The sequence below is a fragment of the Perca flavescens genome, chromosome 7 (genome assembly GCF_004354835.1).
Source record: "Perca flavescens isolate YP-PL-M2 chromosome 7, PFLA_1.0, whole genome shotgun sequence".
NCBI classification, from domain to species: Eukaryota; Metazoa; Chordata; class Actinopteri; order Perciformes; family Percidae; genus Perca; species Perca flavescens.
This window is the reverse complement of record NC_041337.1, coordinates 16,869,636-16,887,940: the sequence shown is the minus strand read 5'-3', so window position 1 is coordinate 16,887,940 and position 18,305 is coordinate 16,869,636. Positions and strand designations below refer to the sequence as shown.

The 18,305-nt window shown below is 41.7% G+C and overlaps 1 protein-coding gene across 1 annotated transcript; it reads left to right on the top strand.

The window, feature by feature from the left end:
* Window positions 1–636: 636 nt before the first annotated feature.
* On the top strand, window positions 637–18,149 carry si:ch211-117c9.5 (sodium- and chloride-dependent creatine transporter 1). Its single transcript, XM_028582149.1, has 14 exons — window positions 637–1,257; window positions 2,917–3,219; window positions 8,195–8,326; window positions 8,469–8,796; window positions 9,940–10,072; window positions 11,377–11,511; window positions 11,663–11,766; window positions 14,661–14,785; window positions 14,917–15,029; window positions 15,819–15,950; window positions 16,299–16,401; window positions 16,488–16,588; window positions 16,670–16,840; window positions 17,052–18,149. Exons 1-14 carry the CDS (start codon window positions 1,227–1,229, stop codon window positions 17,178–17,180), a joined length of 2,040 nt encoding a protein of 679 aa, XP_028437950.1. The 5' UTR covers window positions 637–1,226; the 3' UTR covers window positions 17,181–18,149.
* Window positions 18,150–18,305: the final 156 nt, after the last annotated feature.

Below are 18,305 nucleotides of genomic sequence, written 5' to 3'. Positions count from 1 at the left end.
CGCTAGCATCCTGTTAGCACCAGTCCCTATGGGTCCGCTCTATCTGGAAGTAAATGACACATTGGCCACAGACAGGTCTTTAAACCACAAACGCAAGTGTTTACTCCCCCACAGCCACAGTGCTAGTGGCGTAGGCATCCTTCATTAGTGGGTAGGTAGGTGGTGAAGATTATAGGGACTAGAGAGGGCCCGAAAGCCCCATTAGGATCCAGTTGCTCAGGCTTAGTAGGCTACGTGGGCACCAGAATTCTACACCCCTGTGAGAATATGATTGCCTTACTGAAGGTAAGTAGATAGAAGGAAAAGAGAATAGGCAGATAAAAGTCACACCATATACTCAAAACTCGTTAGCTGATTAAAAAAATAAATAGTAAATATGCTTGGGGGCCACCTGGATCCCCTTGGTGCACCTGGGGGCTCCGTGAACCCAAAGTTCCCCCACTCGGTCCCCGTCGTCTCGAGATATAGAACAAATAAGCAGAGCAAAACTCCACCGGACAGTGCTTCTTTAGGGGCATTTATCTGCAGTTATTCCGGTGATTTCAGGTCAAGGACGTATGCAGTGTATTAAACCCATCCTAGTGACTCGTCTCATTTAGACTGAGCGGTGCTGCTGATGCTGTGCGCACCGCACTTTGCTGGCTTCAGCCAATCACGTCAGCCGACGGAGGGAGGAGGCGGGGGCAGGGTCCGTCACAGTTAACTGACCGTGGAGCAGATCACATTCTTCGTCCGTCAAACCACTGCATCGCGTAAAGGTTCATGGACTTCTAACTGGGCTGTTTAAACCACACACAAAAAAGCTTCACCCTAAGGCGCAGTATCATTTTCTTTTAACTGTTATCCATGAGATTCTTCAGGCTTACCTTCAAGTGCTTCGTCGACTGCTTTTGAATCTCCTTTGTCAACGGCTGAACTGACTGCGGCGCTTTGTGAAATTGTCCATCTCTTGGCTGAGCTGAGGGGTTCCAACGTGTGATCATCACAAAAACTGCGATTTCTTTTTTTATTTCGATAAGGCGAAATAACAATCTCAGCGAATCAAAAAGACAACTGGAGCCCTGCATACCAGGCGGCTACATCTCTCTGTCTGCCCCTCTGAGCCCACCGGGGTGCCTTGCTAGCCAGGCACATTCATCAAACTTCAGCAGCCCCTGGCTCACACCATCAGCCAGCTTGCTTTACAAAAAAAAACAAGATTTGTTTTTGAGCAGGTACCCTACAACATGTCACCAGAGTTGAAAGAGAATAGCCAAGGTGAGTATGACGTGTGACCTTCACTGTTTAATGACTCAGTAATAATCAACCACTGGCACTAACGTTATCTAAAACATAACCACATGCTGGTGAATTAGAGCATGCCTACCTCAGCCACTGCTTTGACCCTATTCTTTATGGATGAGAGCAGACCCTCACACTTACCTGCGCTTAACCTGCCTCAGCTATATTTCGTACCACAATATAAGGATATATCAACAAACACTTTTCACCAGAGCTGACTCAACTGCACAGAAGTTATTTTGAAGCTTAATATGGTGCTGAACAGTTGTCACTCCTGGTGAATACAGAACAGAAGATAGGATTTACGTCACTATCACGAGACCATTATTATTTTTGTAAAATTAGGTGATTTGTACATCAGTGTGTTTCCAAAAAAGAAGCTTATTTAGCTCTGTATTTTTGACATAAATGCCCAAGAACAATAGCTTTTTGTTGTTTGTTTTGTTGTAACCTAAGAAGCGATCTGTTTGCATTAAAGGTGCAGTAGGTAAGCCTTATAAAACTAACTTTCTATCATATTTGCTGAAACTGACCCTATGTTCCAGTAGAACTACATGAAGCAGGTAATAAAAAAAAAAGAAAAATCTGGCTCTTCTAACCACCTACAGCCTGTAGTGCAATTTGCAAAAATCCACAGCTCCCTGTTCAGATGCAGCAATCAGGGCCAGGGGGGGTGGGGGTGTCTAACTGCTGGTCAATCACCGCACATGCCTTCATTCATTCAGCAGACCGTTTTGGGCTTAAGCAGAAAGGGGGGAGGGACTGAGAAGTTGTCGATTTTCAAATTTTTTGGCTAAGTCCTGGATCTTCACAATCCTACCTACAGCACCTTTAACTTTAAATAATCACATATTGTGTGTAGCTATTTCCTCACACACATCATCATAAACCACAGGTATCCTCTTATGAAGTTGCTCTATAGATGCTGACCCCCCAAACCCCCCCCCCCCCCCCCTCTAACTGCTCTGATCTGGATTCAGCTGCCTTGCTTTGCATCAAGCACAGAGCGACTGATGCCGTGGAATGGCACTAATGAACCGACACGTTGCTTTTGTTTGCGTTTGAGTGTCTACAAGCATTTGTTCAGTGTTGTGTATGTGGGATAAAGAAAATGAAAGCTTTGTAAGTGACAGAGGAGCTGGAGATATACCTTGAACCGGCTCTCTGCTACCGCAGCACACTAATCTGATGATATGTGCAACCGAATTTTAGCCCAAATACTAACTGTGTGAGGGCAGTTAAACAAAAATATACGCTGAGATGTATTTCAGCCTTGTTACAGCTAAGTGGAGGTGTGTAATAATTGGCTAAGGTTGTACAGGCCCTTTAATGCACTGAATGGAAAACGTGTCGTCTCCCGCTTCCATTCAGTGCAAGTCTAGCCCAGGAGACTGTTGCTCATCTATCTCCAGTGGTGACGTGTGGTGTGACGTTGTGAATGTGTATACTTTAGGTATCAGTGGTGTTAGACTATTGTCTGCATTCATCTGTGATAAGAATGTGGATATTGTATAAGTGTTAATCAGACATACCGATTCCTGCTGTCATATCTGTTTCCATTCATTCTCCTCCTTCCTTCTTCTGGCTATCTATTCTTCGTACTCATCTGACCCTGTACATCTTTTACCTGTCCAGGTGAAATCAGCCTCCCCCAGTTGGAGGTAGGGAGCCTGTCTGAGGAGGAGGGCGGGGGATCAGCTCGCCCCCTGGTGCCTGTGCCTGGAGCGGGACCAGGATGTGGTGAAGGCGGAGGGGCTGGCCCACTTCAGACCCAGGACGGGGCTGCAGCTGGGAGTGGAAATGGGGCTGTAGCAGTACCAGTGGTGGAGAGAGAAACTTGGACCAGGCAGATGGACTTCATCATGTCCTGCGTGGGTTTTGCTGTTGGCTTGGGCAACGTGTGGCGGTTCCCTTACCTTTGCTACAAGAACGGAGGAGGTGAGCTTCAAGAGCACTGTATAGTTAAAGGACAATTCTGGCGCAAAATTAACCTAGAGGTTAATAACATATGTGTACTGTGTCGACCGTTCTCTGGAATATGTTTTCATGCTAATCAAATGTGTATGTAGCTAGAAACAAGCTAGCGCAAACCGGTGATTAGCTTGCAACGCTAGCTTTCGGGGCAGAGGGAATATCGCTATTTTATACCACTAACAAGCAGGCGCCATCTTGGAAAACAGTCATGATCAGTCAAAACACAAACGCTGTGTTTGATCTAGGGCTGCTCGATTATGGAAAAAAAAATAATCACGATTATTTTGGTCAATATTGAAATCACGATTATTTAACACGATTACTTATTAACATTTCGATATAATGAATACTGTCCAGTGTATAATCTGTTAGTGTCCTTTATCTCATAGAAAGAGTCTTTGGATCAGAATAAAATCTGTTTTACTACTGTGAGTTGGTTCAGCTTTACAGATATCACGCATAACTTTACACAGCTAATGAACAGTTCCACAGACATAACACAATGTGCATCTCACATGACATGTTCACTCACTATGACCACTACTACTGTCATTACTAAACATTGTGCCAAAATATCAACAATAATGTCGCCGTCAGTGGGCTTATTTGCTAGCTAACCTTAGGAAAAATCCAGCACATAGACGGTACCTTAGAGTAACGTAACGTGAAACAGGTGATTTAACGTCACTGCTCATTTGCATACAGTTTAACAACAAAACTAAATGCTGAGGGAACCTTACTATGTGTTTTCATGTTGGTTTTGAGCAGTATGCCTATGCACCCCCACTAAGCTGGAAAAAGTTTTAAACAGTAAGTGAATACAGCGTGTCGGGGGAATACAACATCTATAGACAGTATACTACTGGGGGGCAAAATAAGAGTGTTATTGCAAAACAGATCATGGCAAAATAATTGTTTTTTCTCGATTATACTATTTTGGTGATCGTTGGGAGCCGAAATCGAAATCGAAATTCAATTAATTGCACAGCCCTAGTTTGAGCTATGTTACTGGTTACTGGTTGCACGGCGTTCGTTGTTCGACTGATCATGACTGTTTTCCAAGAGGGCGCCCGCATGTAAACATGAACGCTACTGTCTTTATAATCTATCTTTTTAATAAACTGTCTGTGCACTTTCAAAGTTCTCAATGCTTCGGTTTACATGTAGGGACCCTCATTATGCTACAGTTGAAGTGTGGTGCTATTTTGAGCCTTGTTAGTGGTATAGAAATAGCGATTTACCCTCCTGAAAGATAGCATTACCAGCTAATCACCGGTTTGCGCTAGCTTATTTCTAGCTACACACACGTTCGATTAGCATGAAAACATTCCAGAGAACGGTCGACACGGTACACATATGTTATTAACCCCTAGGTTCATTTTGCGCCGGAATTGTCCTTTAATGTACTGTAGGTCTCTGTGGTATGCACACACACAAATGAACCCAGTTACAACTAGAGGGGCACTTTGACAGCGCAGACCTCCGCCATAGCGTGGCCTATTTCACAATGTTAATGCAGTGTGAATTTTCCCAGTCGGGAACTCATTTTTCAGATTATTTTGACACCACTTGAATGCAGCACAAATTCCCTATCTTGCAATGTTAAAAAAAGTGGAAAATAATTTGTATATCTGCCCTGTGATTTGGATTCCTTTGCCCATGCTACACCCTTCCGACGAGTTTTATGAAAATCAGGCCAGTAGTTTTTCCATAATCCTGCAGACAAAAAAAAGAAAAAGCTGTAAACATAACCTCCTTGGCAGAGGTAGTGAACATATTAGGAGTATCACTTTTTCTTTAATTTCTTAGACCCAGTGATGTACTAATGAAGGTTATATTCCAAAACTACAGATGACCAGAGTGCAATGTGGATGTACAAGCAAAGGTCATAGAGGACTTTATATTAAATAGTGAGTTTATCTTGTATTACTGTTCTTTTGTGCATGAACTCATGATTCAAACTATCATAGTCTAATAATTCTAAAAGTGGGCTCCGTGAAAGTTTTCACATTCATTCATTTAAAATATATATTTTTTTTGTTTTACAAAAGGTTTGATATAATATTTATTTTTAAAATCTTAGTTCAGATATTACATTCTAATCTAACAAATCTATACCTCTCAGAATCTTTAAATCTGTTCAATACAATTCTCTTGAGTTATTTCACATACTGTACCTAAGACTATAGTGGTCAATTATTCCAAGGGGGATACATCAGGGGGTCCCTGGTATATTCTCTATTTCGAAAGGGGTCTTTGGCTGAAAAAAGATTGAGAACCTCTGATATAGTTTACAACTCTGCAAGGTTCATGACTTCTTCCCAGTATGATCCATCATAGTTGCTTGCTTTCTTACATGTCGGTAGATACAGTCATAGTTTTGCACGGTGAACAAAATTGGGCTGAACACAGTCCTGAGGGTCACCTCAGTAGGTGTTTAGTTTTAGAAGCTTGCCAAAATCAACGTGCAGATAACCTCTCCTTTTCCGGTGTCATCTGCCAATCCCAGCTGTTTGGAGGCTCTGTTTACTAAGAGATAGTGGGACTCAGACAAGTGCTGAACTTGTCTACTAGTTTCATGGCAGTGATTGTGTTGAATGCTGAGCTGAATTTAACAAAAAATATTCTGACTTCTTCAGCACTCTGGCAAAAAAATGTAAAAGATTTAGAGATACAATTATCTAGCTATTGGAATACAATAAGCAATTTAAAAAAAGAAAATTTAGATAAAGAATAGGTTTCCCTAATTGACGATTCATTCTGGTATTTTACTCAAGTCTATTTGTAACAGTTTAGATAAACTCAGATACTCCTGACAATTTGTAGATAGAACAACAGTGAAAGTGAAGTAGACGTAGTCAGAAATAGCCAGGCCTGCGTGGCTGTGAGCACGTAGCTGAAAAGCCATGCCCACCCACGTGGTTTCACTTTATGTATTACAGTAGCCAGTTGCTTAACAGGCAGACTTAGAACAAGTTGTTTCACACTGCTATTTCAAAGGCATATAAGGTTATTTGTGTTGTTGTATCCCTTTTCCCACATCCTTTACTTTTTTTAATTTATGCCAACTTGTTCAATAGTAACCTGCTCTGGCTGCAGCTTTTGGCCTTGACTTCTCTTATCTCTGCCCTGCCCACTTCTCTATTTTTTTATGAGGTGATTTGTCATAATAAAGTTCAATGTGCGGCTGTGTGTGTGTGTGTGTGTGTGTGTGTGTGTGTGTGTGTGTGTATTAGTCCAGCCCTCCCTCTCTTTCATGAGTGTGTGTCTTGTGACCCGTGGCTCTGATACCCACCTTCTGGTATCGTATAACAATGGCTTGCCTCACACAGTTCACCCCCTGTGCTCCTGCCCAGCACTCATGTTGCATACAAAGGTGCTCTCTCCTTCTCCTTCTGATAAGGAGGCATATGTTACACAATTACGGTCCCGTGACCATGCCCGTCCTTTCCTCACCCTTAGCATTAGCACAGCTACATCCGCTTCAGAACTTCATTTTACGCCTTTGACTGACCAAGGGTACACCTCGTAACACAACGCTATCAGATAAGCGCTAGGGCTCTTAGTCAGACCTGCTTTTTACTGAAACAAGGACACACTCCATTGGAGACAGTAATAGATGAATGTACTGTAAATGCGTGGCTTTAATCTCATTTATTTATTTATTTATTTTAATCTCAACTGCTAGGCCTGATGTGTCTGGTCCAATTATGATTAGAGAGAATTTACTTAAGCCTATTAAGAATTCGGTTCCATGATCTGTCCAATATGTTGGGGTATGTCAGCACAAGCAATTTTTCCAGTCGTTCCATTCTCGCCTCCTATTGGATCTCTTTCCCTTTCTCTCTCTCTCTGTGTCTCTCTCGCTCTCCCACCCCTTTCTCTCATAGACTCACACTCATGAATGTTTCCTTATAAGGCTGCAGCCCTCTGCTCTCAGAGAATGACATAAAGAATGATCGACTGAATGAGGCACAAATTGTCAATCAATAGCACTGTTGTGGAGCCAACAAAGTCTATGCCTTGGTGTGTCATTTTTGTATTTGTTGAACCTCCTCTACCACAGCGTTGTCCCAGTTTTTCTGCCTCCCTGTCCTGTGATGTATCCATCTTTCCCTCCTTTCTTCTTCTCTCTGCTCTGCGTCATAGCTGGTCATGTGACTCCCTCCCATCTGCGGACTCCGGTGGCATCACCCAGTTATTTTATTATTCAAACCAAATTGTTGCGATTGTATTTTTTAGAAGGTGAATGTCTTATGCCTTATTTTTCATATATTTTTCTGCTGTGTATTCCTGATCACAGCAAGCTTCTCCTACAGTATGAGAATCCAAAAGGAGATTATTTATAGAAAACACTGAGCATGAACCATTTGTCCTCGGCTATCTACTAATAATCAAAATGAAACGTCTAGATGTCTCTATAAGAACTAATAACACCTGCTGGAGTCTATTGTCTTTTTTCTCCATTTGATAGTCCTTCGTCTGCCTCCGCTCCATGTAGCTTTCAACTTCAAGGGGAGAACTAAACAAAGATTTTCTGCTGCTAAAGTGTTGCTAGAAAAAGATCAGGACGTACTAAATGTGTCAGCCTGGTTGTAATAACTAAACAATATAAAACTCAGCATTGCTTTTAATATGAATAGCTTAATGTAATACTAACTAACACTCATGTGTATCATAATAATTCTCTTTTTAAATTTACAAAGCTCTTTTCTGCTGTCTCTCTCCGTCTCTGCCTCTCTCCTTTCATTTTCCACACTTTAAATGTGTTAATGATAATCAACTAAATGGTTAATGTTAAACATATTGAATACCGTATATTTAATGTATACCAATTCAGAGTCCATTCACACCACTAAACATAAAATTGAAGGGTGGGATCCATGATCAATGGACCAAAGACCGCACTTGTACAGCAAATGCATCTCTTGTGTTGCAGGGGTTTTCCTGATCCCCTACTTGCTTATTGTGTTCATCGGAGGCATCCCAGTCTTCTTCCTGGAGATTGCACTGGGGCAATTCATGAAGCAGGGAGGGGTCTCTGCTTGGAACATTGCTCCCCTCTTCAAAGGTACCTGTGTATTTTAGTGTGTCTGACATACTGAGAACACTATATTTTCCTAAAGAAGGTATTTTAAAGCTTTTCATCACATCTGATTTGTAAGTTACATCTCAACATACCTCCTCTGGCTTCCTCTCTCCCTCTCTGTTAGGTCTGGGCTTGGCCTCAATGGTGATAGTGTTCTTCTGTAACACCTATTACATCATGATTCTTGTGTGGGCCCTTTACTTTCTCTTTCACTCCTTCACCAACGAGCTGCCGTGGGCCACCTGTGGACACCCCTGGAACACCCCCAACTGTACACAGGACTTTCGTCGAGCCTGCCACAACCGCAGTGCTGCCCAGGCGGCTCTGCCATCGTCTTCTGCCAACCTCCTCTCCTCCACGTCCCCACTGAACCTGTCTTCAGCCCAGCTCCTTCTCAACGGAAGCTGCCCAGAGGCTGAGGGCATGCGCTCCCCAGTCATCGAGTTCTGGGAGTATGTTATTCCTTGTCTGAGAATTGTCATGAAGGAGTAAAGCAGTGTGTCAGCAGTCTTAAAAACACATTTTGAATATCTAAACTCAAAGCCATAAAGACTTGAATACACTCATCTACTGCCATATTGCATTTTAGGGGTCTTAACAATGCTGTGTGTTTGTGTGCTATGCCAGAGTTTCCAGTCATGCAGACATTTATTTTGATCATTCTGATGTCAGTTACAAAATTGGTCTTATATTTAATTGTTCTGGCATCTTATCTGTCATTTGCAAAACCTAGAAAAACCTGATTTGACAAAAAGCAATTCAACTTGCTGTCACCCTGTTGACAGATATTCAGATATTCATTTATTTACTTTGTCATTAGCCACTTTCCGACCAAGTAGTTACAGGAACGTAGTTATAGGAAAACTCCACTTCTAAGCAGTTCTCCTAACTACTGTCCCCCAAAACCGTTTTTTCCATTTGCATTTGCCCTGGCCAAGTGGCCATAGGGAGGAGGGGTAAGGGAGTGATGCAAGCACGGCAACGGTCTTTATAGCGTTAAAATCAGAAAAGAAATACTAAATCTAATGTATATAGCATATTTGTCATAATTTAAACAAGTCTCCCGAAGAGAAACGGTCAAACCGTCAATGGCGAAATAAAAGCCTCTTATTTACGAGACCGGTCCGAGCGACGAGCTATCGGCCGGGGCCTACGCCTGCTGGCTGTCGCCTCACTTCATGGAGCTTCTCAACTCCGAAAACTTTGAAGCAAATTGTCAATTTGGCATCAATTTTCACAAGAATGCCTATATTCGAAATCTAAACAGTTAATTTCTCGCCTAAAACATTGTCAGAAGTGAATTTAGTGATGAATTAGATGCCGAAAACTGTTAAAATTGTCCCGTTGTTGGTCTGTCTGTACCGTAAACCCGACCCTCGTTGACCTAGGTCCCTATGCTGAAAGGGAACAGCGAAAAGACCCTGGCCTGAAGTAGGAGCTGAAAGAGTTACAAGAACTGCAGCCAGAGGAACTTAAAAATCCCCAAATTGGTCCAGTCGGAACACGAGAAAAAAAAGAGTTCTAGGAATTTTATGTTCTAGGAACTGCAAAAATCCCCAGCGGCTTTTGACTCTGCTTTGTGTTCTTCCTCCTAGACGGAAAGTGCTCCGTCTGTCTGGTGGGCTGCACGAGCCTGGTGACATCAGCTATGAGATGGTGCTGTGTCTCATAGTCACCTGGATCATTGTTTACTTCTGCATGTGGAAAGGAGTTAAATCTACTGGCAAGGTAAAGTATTTTCTGGCTGTACAATTAATGTTACATGTCACTGTTTGGGTTTATGGAGTGCAGATTAAGATTTATGGCTCAATACGTTTACTGTATGTGAAACGTTAAATGCCACTGTCAGGGGTGATTGAGTTTTATGCAAAGGTTTAAATAATTGCAGCATTTTGCCCTTTGAACCCAAATCAGCTTTGGTATAGTGAGAGGATCAGTGTCTAGACTGAAACACATATCAGCACAAATATAAGCACACACGTGTATTCTTTGAATGTCTGCTAATTTGTGTAGTTGCTTTTTTTTCCTGTTTTCTCACATGTATTTATGTATATATGCAGCGTAATGTTTCAGTCAGGCAACATTCTCATTATCTTATCTTAATTATGTTATACTCTACATAAACCTTGTTCAGAATGACTTCCATTTAGTAGTGTAAAAAAAAATATCACTCCTCATTCTTTTAAATGTGTGTGCTCTGATACATTGGGATAATGAATGCATCCTTATTTTGTAGCATATGGAGATGTCTGTGTTTGCATACTTGTGTCTCCAGAGTAGCCAAAGCTCATAGAGCGAGGGAAAAAAAATAATGAAGGAGATTGAGCCAGTCAGACAGCTGTAAGCCGATTAGTAACTTTCCACCATGTAGATGTTTGAGGGGCTTTAATGCCCATGTTTGCCCTAGATCAAGGCAAATATGTGCTTTCTCACTACTTTGCTCCTACCATACTGATTTAGCTGGGATTTGATGCTTCTAGTAGGTAACAGGGGTGGCTTTCTCAGCACAACTTGACAAAGACTACCTTCTGGAAAGGTCTGCCAAAAACCCCTGCTATTGCAGGAGGTTTACAAATTGTCTGGCTTTCCATTTACAGGCTACCTTTTCTTCAAAGTAACATGACAGGGCCCATTACACATCTACTACAGGAAGGACCTAATGGGCTTCTACTTAAGACTTGAGTATTTGCAAAGCAGGTAATTGCTTAATCAAAGTGATGAAAACATACTTAGGTGCAGTTAAATTGAAACATTTGACCATAGCAGATGAACCATGTTGATAAGCACTAAACTTTTACAACTAGCCTGTTAAATCCATCATATAACTGCATCTTTTTATGTACTTACTTCATGTAAATGTGAGGAGTTTGAATGTTTTAAGGGTTTACTGTAGAGTTTTCTACTTTCACTTAATTCAAGTTTTAATGCATAGCACTCGAACTTCACCTCCCTACCCCCAAGTTTACTTTATAAATTGGTCCTACAATATCTAGAAATGTACTTCACAGCTCTCTTTTTACATCTTTCTCTAGGTTGTTTACTTCACAGCTCTGTTCCCCTACCTGGTTCTGGTCGTTCTTTTGGCCCATGGAGTCACTCTTCCCGGAGCTTTAGATGGGATTGTTTACTACTTGAAACCAGACTGGTCCAAACTTGGAGAAGCACAGGTATAAGTTTTGCATAAGCTTGCATTTGAGTGTGCCTGTACATTTGTTCGTAACAGTGTTGTGACAAGAAAATATTGTGTATCAACATCTAAGAAACTATAAATAGTCAACAGATTGTAAAACATTACTCAGGCTATTCCGTTTGTGATAGGTGTGGATTGATGCAGGCACTCAGATTTTCTTCTCCTATGCCATCGGACTGGGCGCTTTGACTGCGCTGGGCAGCTACAATCGCTTCCATAACAACTGTTACCAGTGAGTTTATACACAACATAAAATCAGACACCGCTGTCACTGGAAGGAGGCCAGCATCAACACTAACACCATTAGCCTAGACTCATGCACTTGACTGTAGACTTAGTATCAAACAAACCAGAAAAAAACTGTTTCCACTAGATGTATTTCACTACAGACACTCTGGCAGAAAGACAGCAACATTAGTCTGTCTTAACAATAACATGAAGTACCAAAAGATCAGTTCCTTTTTTCCTAAAACAAAATAAAGAAACAACTGAATAGGTTGCCAGGAAGAATCATAGCAGTGTCTTTAAGCCCTGAATATGTAACAAGCTCTTTTTTTTTTTATTTTAAGGCAATCTTTCCATTCCAAAGCTGTAGAAATGAACTGGTGCAATAGAGGGCCAGTTAAATAATGAAGATCAGAGTGCAGAACTGAGTTACATTGTCTTTTTCTAATAAACGCTGTCTTCACTTTTGCTGGTTTTGTAGGCTGGTTGTTGACCTTGCGTGTGTTTACCCTACACCGTCAGATATGTAAACATGTTAAAGCCCTTACGAGGTAGTTAGCTCCATAGCAGTAATAGGGATATTTGTTTTGTAAATCAGCACTTGCTTGCATATTTGGACTGCCCATAATAGGAGGATGGATATCCTGCCATCTGACTTTTTCTCTGCCTTGACCTTAATTGGAAGTTAAAAGATGAGTCCAGATTTTGAGGTATGTCAGCTCAGCTCTGTTTCTCACACACAAACTTGGAGTAGCCCAGGAATAGCTAGGGAAAAATAATCTGCCTGTAGATGCCAATGTATAGTACATTTAGGGCTCAGGACTAAATTATTGTGTCTTGTTCACTTGCTTACAAACTCCATAGCTTGACTTCATATGTCTTTTTTAGCCATGTTAGCAGTGTAGCTGTATTGATCACAATGTCAGTCTTTCCATTTGTTTGTCTAAGACTTCCGGTCGAAAGTAATATATATCTTGAACCACTGGAAGCGATACTATGCAATATTTTTCGTGGCAATACTGTATTGATACGGACAGCAAGTATTGATGATTTATTATATACATTGAACATAAGAATTAAACTTTTTGGAATAAAAATAATAAAATCAATTGCTTTTTTAGTCCACTAGATGGTGCAGTTAAGTTTGTTTTTCTAAAAAAAAATAGATTTCCTTCGGGGACATAATTTGAAGTTGGAAAAAAAGGTAATAAATTGCAATATATCGCAATATGTTTAAAATCGCAGTAGTATTGTATTGTGACATAAGTATCGCGATAATATTGTATCATGGGCCTTTGGTGATTCCCACCCCTACGATAGATTGTTAGCTGTCTTCACATGACTATTGCTAATGTAGCATGCTAATGTGCATGTAGCTAGGCATTACATGCTTAACTTTACAATGTTAAAATTGCATGCCAGAATGTTAAATGTTACATGGCATGCTAATCAGAACAGTAACATCCAATAGTTGTTAACACAATGGGTAATATTTAATTAATATCACACTAATATTAGCATTCAGCTCAAAGCAGAAGTGAGCCAAAGTAACCTGAGGCTGAAGTACACCTAAGGGGCCAATATACTCCCGCCAGAAGTGCTTATTGGTTTATCAAATAACTTCGGGAAGCCACGCCAGACACGCCTTTCCGATGTCGGATTAGGGCAGTATATGTCCGACCATTTCTCTAATTTTCCAAAATTGATGATCCGACATTCAAAGCTGCACAGAGGAATAAAACCTTTCTATCTAGCTTCTCTCTCTTTTTCCATTACTGGCACAACTATTTTTCACGTGAACAACCAAGTGCAACGCTATGAATGCTTTTCAGGAGGGACTGAAATGTGTGCCGTTGTCCCCATATTTAAACAATATCGTATCTCAACCCTCTCTATGTCCCGCTTTTTATTTCACCTTCGATTGGGGCCGCTTGGATCAAGTATAAACACTTTTGATTTCCGAGGTGGTCGGACGGTCGTACAAACTACTTATTTTCTATTATAACCTGGCCCTTAGGTCTGATGAAACCTGGGCCAGGTCTGGCAGTGTAGAGCTGAGCCTAACTATCCTCACAAAATGTAACATTTTTGCACCACTATTGGTGAGGTTCAACAGTAGGAATAAAGTTGTCTCCATCCATCATCTTTGTTTCCTGGTGTGTAATGAGCATTACAGCCATGTAGGGCTGCTAGAGTGGCTATTGACTTTTAGTCTTGTTTACTAAATGATATAGACTGCTTTCTTAACCCAAACACTCATTCTCAATTGTTTAAATTGTATGCATTCATAAGCATTCTTCTAAGTACTGTTTCAGATTAATAAACCGTATTGACGGCTGACTGAGTGTGGGCTGCTGCTCAGCACAGCTGCTACAATGCAACAGTTTATACATTCTTCATATCAGAAAGGATTCTTGGCCGGTGTTGCCAGCTAAACTTCACTTGTCAGGATAAACAGAAGGTCATTTCTTGCTGTGTAGACCAGATAACAGGAATGACGTTGACTTCAGACTTAAATGAGAATTAGATCCCCAACATAATTTGATTATACGTGCGTGCATTATTATGTTAGGTATATTTATTTGTAGCAAGACATCCATTGGGGTTTTCCTTTCACTCTCTCCCCTCTCAGACCTTGAGACAGACTTGACAGACCCATTGGCCTTTCTGTTCTCTACCGGCCATCTACAAAGACAACAGCAGCTTTCGGAGAAATTGCTATTGATCCCCTATTCACCATCCCAGCCCATCTCGTCTGTTGCCAATGTTTGTCTTGAGTACCTTACGTGAGCCTAATGTTACAGCTTTTTATAATGCATCTTTTTCTCACAATGTCATTCTCTGTTCTGTTTCCCCTCTCTCTCTTCCTTCCTCTTTCTTTCTCTCTGTATTTCTCCGTAGGGATGCATTCTTGCTGGCCTTCATTAACAGTGGAACGAGTTTCTTTGCTGGCTTTGTGGTGTTTTCCGTGCTGGGCTTCATGGCTGCAGAGCAAGGCGTGGACATCAGTAAGGTAGCTGAGAGTGGTAAGAATAAAGCTTCCCCGTGCATTGAATGGCTGCTTTAAATCCAGTGCAATGAGCTTAGTATTGACAGTGATAGAAGAGCTATATGCCCTTGATACTTTATGCTTCTGACTCTGTCTATTAATGTGCAGGTCCAGGCCTGGCCTTTATAGCCTATCCCAAGGCTGTGACTCTGATGCCTATGGCGCCGCTCTGGGCAGCACTTTTCTTCTTTATGTTGCTCATACTAGGCCTGGATAGCCAGGTAAAACTGATTTCTGACACATTTTAGTTTGTTTGCATACACTTTTAAAAGGATTACCTTTAGCTCAGAGAAACTGTAAGGTATAACTTGCTTCTATATTTTGCACTTTATGTAGAATAGGTAGTTAATCTACATTTCTTTTACTCTGTCTTTTACTTTCTCTACACAAGTGTGACACAAACAGTCTAGACCCATCACGCCCAGTCTTAGCATTGCATTTCTTAGCAGCCTGTTTGTTGTGTGAGCTGGTGCCTACATCCATTGTTTTACATCCCAGGGATTTGTGAATGAGCTTCTGTCTGATTCACACAGGGAGCGTCTTTCTACTCTCCCATCCATTCATTTACACTCACTTTCCATTCTCTCCCTCATTTCTTCTCCATCCACCTCTCTCTTTTTCCTGCGCTAGCCACATTAACCATGCATGTGCTGACGTTTCTAGTAAATTATGTAAAAAAAAAATAGCCGCACAGCTGTTGTCCTCTCAACTCATCGTTTAAATATGTTTCTGCTAAGATACACATAAACAATCTTGCATAGGCAGACTGAGGAGGGGTGTCTGGGTCTGAGCCTGTTAGGTATATCCAACAATGTCACCTAGTGAACACATTAAAGTTACATGCATACAGCATGCCTGTGCACAACACAGAGTCATGTTCACAGAGTCAGAAGCATGTTTCAGATTTAGCTCCACTTCCTCATTTTTGTGTCCCTCTGTTTCTTGCTCACTCACTCACTCCCTTTCTACCTCTCTTGTTCTCTCTGCTATCTCTGTACACTCTTTTTCAGTTTGTTGGGGTAGAGGGTTTGATAACGGGAATCATGGACATGCTACCACCTAAATCTGCCCTGCGTCGAGAGGTGGTAGCAGCCATCTGCTGCGTCATCTGCTTCCTGATCGACATGTCCATGGTCACTGAGGTACAGTGAGGATTTCCTTGAGTTATAGACTCATATAAAACTCATTTGGTTTTATTATTGAGGCTGGCAGATTAGAACAAAACAGGCTTCTGGGCCGAATATGATGGCATTCATGAACTAGATGAAAGGTCAGAGTCTATTACCTGAGCTTGAGATTGTTTTGCTACTGTAGCAGAAGATTATTTGATATGTTTCTTTAAAATACATGACTGATTGTGTTCCTAATTCTTAACTAGGCACAGTGAACCATTGCCAGGAATAAACTGGGATGAAAGCCTAAACAGTGGAGACCAGGCTAGAAATAGGTCACACATGAAGTATTAACAGGATGATCTCTCTTTCTGTCAGGGAGGAATGTATGTCTTCCAGCTGTTTGACTACTACTCTGCCAGTGGCATCACTCTGCTGTGGCAGGCCTTCTGGGAGTGTGTGGTGATTGCATGGGTCTATGGTAAGACAATTCTACACAATTACGTTACAAACAACACAAACCGCACAATTCAATGCATTATCTCAACATCCTGTCATTTCTGTCAGGCGCAGACCGTTTCATGGATGACGTGGCTCGTATGATTGGCTATCAGCCCCTACCCTACATGAAGTGGTGCTGGTCCTACATCACGCCTTTTGTCTGTGTGGTAAGGACTCCTCTGTATGCTTTTCTATAAGTTTTACCTGCTAGTTGCAAAATTGCTGACTTTTTTTTTGTGTGCATATAGGCAGTGTTCCTGTTCCACGTGGTGAACTACAAGCCTCTGACTTACAACACAGTGTACACTTACCCCTTGTGGGGTGAAGTGCTTGGCTGGGCATTGGCCCTGTCCTCCATGCTCTGTATCCCTGTCACCGTTATCTACAAACTACTGCGCTGCAAAGGATCGTTGCGGGAGGTCAGTATGCCTGGTTGCAGGTGTGCATGGTTGTACACATTCTCTTGTGCACGTGTTGTTTGTCTCCTTGGATACTGCCCTCCCTCTCCTGTCTGTTATTTGGTTTGCTGATTTTCATCATTACTCATTAGAGAGGGCTCATTAGAGAAAGCTGAAGCATACGTCTAATAAACAGCTCATCATCTGTATGCCCTTGTCTTTCTCCATGTAGCGGTGGCAGCACCTAACCACCCCGGTTTGGGGCCGACATCACCTGGAGTACCTGGCCCCGGAGAGCGAGGCCAAACTGTTGCCCCCTGCCGAAACCAAGAGCACGCTTCTCTTTGAAAGTGTCATCTGATGAGCTTAGCCCCACAGAACACAGAGCCAAGGTCGCCCATGACATCAACACACAAACTACACAAAACACATGCACACCACACAGGCCTGGTTAAAGCAAAGTGCACATTGGAAAATCCCTGGACAAATGGACCAAAGAAAAAGATGGGAGAAGAACTGAAACACACCCGCACCCATACAGTCATCACATGCTGATACACGCTCTGCTCTGCTTTCTGACTCTACCTCGCTGACTCTCCCCTCTTTCTGCTCCCTGCCTTTGTGCTGTCCCGTCTCGTCTCGTTCTGTGAATGTGATGTGTCCAGTGTAGTTGCAGTATCTTCCCTTTCTGTGCCTGTGTCTGTCAGGCTTTCAACAGCATCATCCGTCCCAACATGTCATGCCATTTTGTGATGAATGAGCAGAAACTTAAAAGATTAAAAATGAAAGACCTCATATCTGCTGCTGATATGCTATGGTCTGAATGTTTGCGTGTGTGTGTGAGGATGCACGCCATATCTGCTGCTGATATTCCATGGTCTGTGTGTGTGTGTGTGTGTGTGTGTGTGTGTGTGTGTGTGTGTGTGTATGCACGTATGGCTGTGTATATCTGTACTTGTGTGTGTTGGACCGTGGCAGTGGTGTCTTCATTTCCATGGGTCATTGTCTTTGGTCATTGTTTTCTGCCAACTGTATTCTCAATTAACTAAAATTACAAAAACAACCTCCATTTGTGAAAAAGAAAAATCAAAACGTGACAATGCATCACCATGTTATGAACTAACCTAAGTATCCAGTGTATTGTAGGGTCTGTGAATCAGTGTTAACAATATTTGGAGGGGATTAGGATCAGTATTTCCACCTTAAGAGTAGGAGAGAAACTTAAGACTGAATTGTGCAAAGAGCCGGAGACTGGGTTGTGGGGAGGGGAAAGAGACTTGATGACATGTCAGAAAAGAAGCAATAAATGACCAGATAAAGATGGATGCAATGTGTTGTTTATTACTCTTTATTTACACTGGCTCATTCATACTTAATTCATAAGGCATACTCTAGATGTGCACAAAAACTATTCTGTTTCAATCACGTTAAATATGTTCCACCTGTATAAAAACTAGTCAAATATACACAGACAACTGGATGTGTA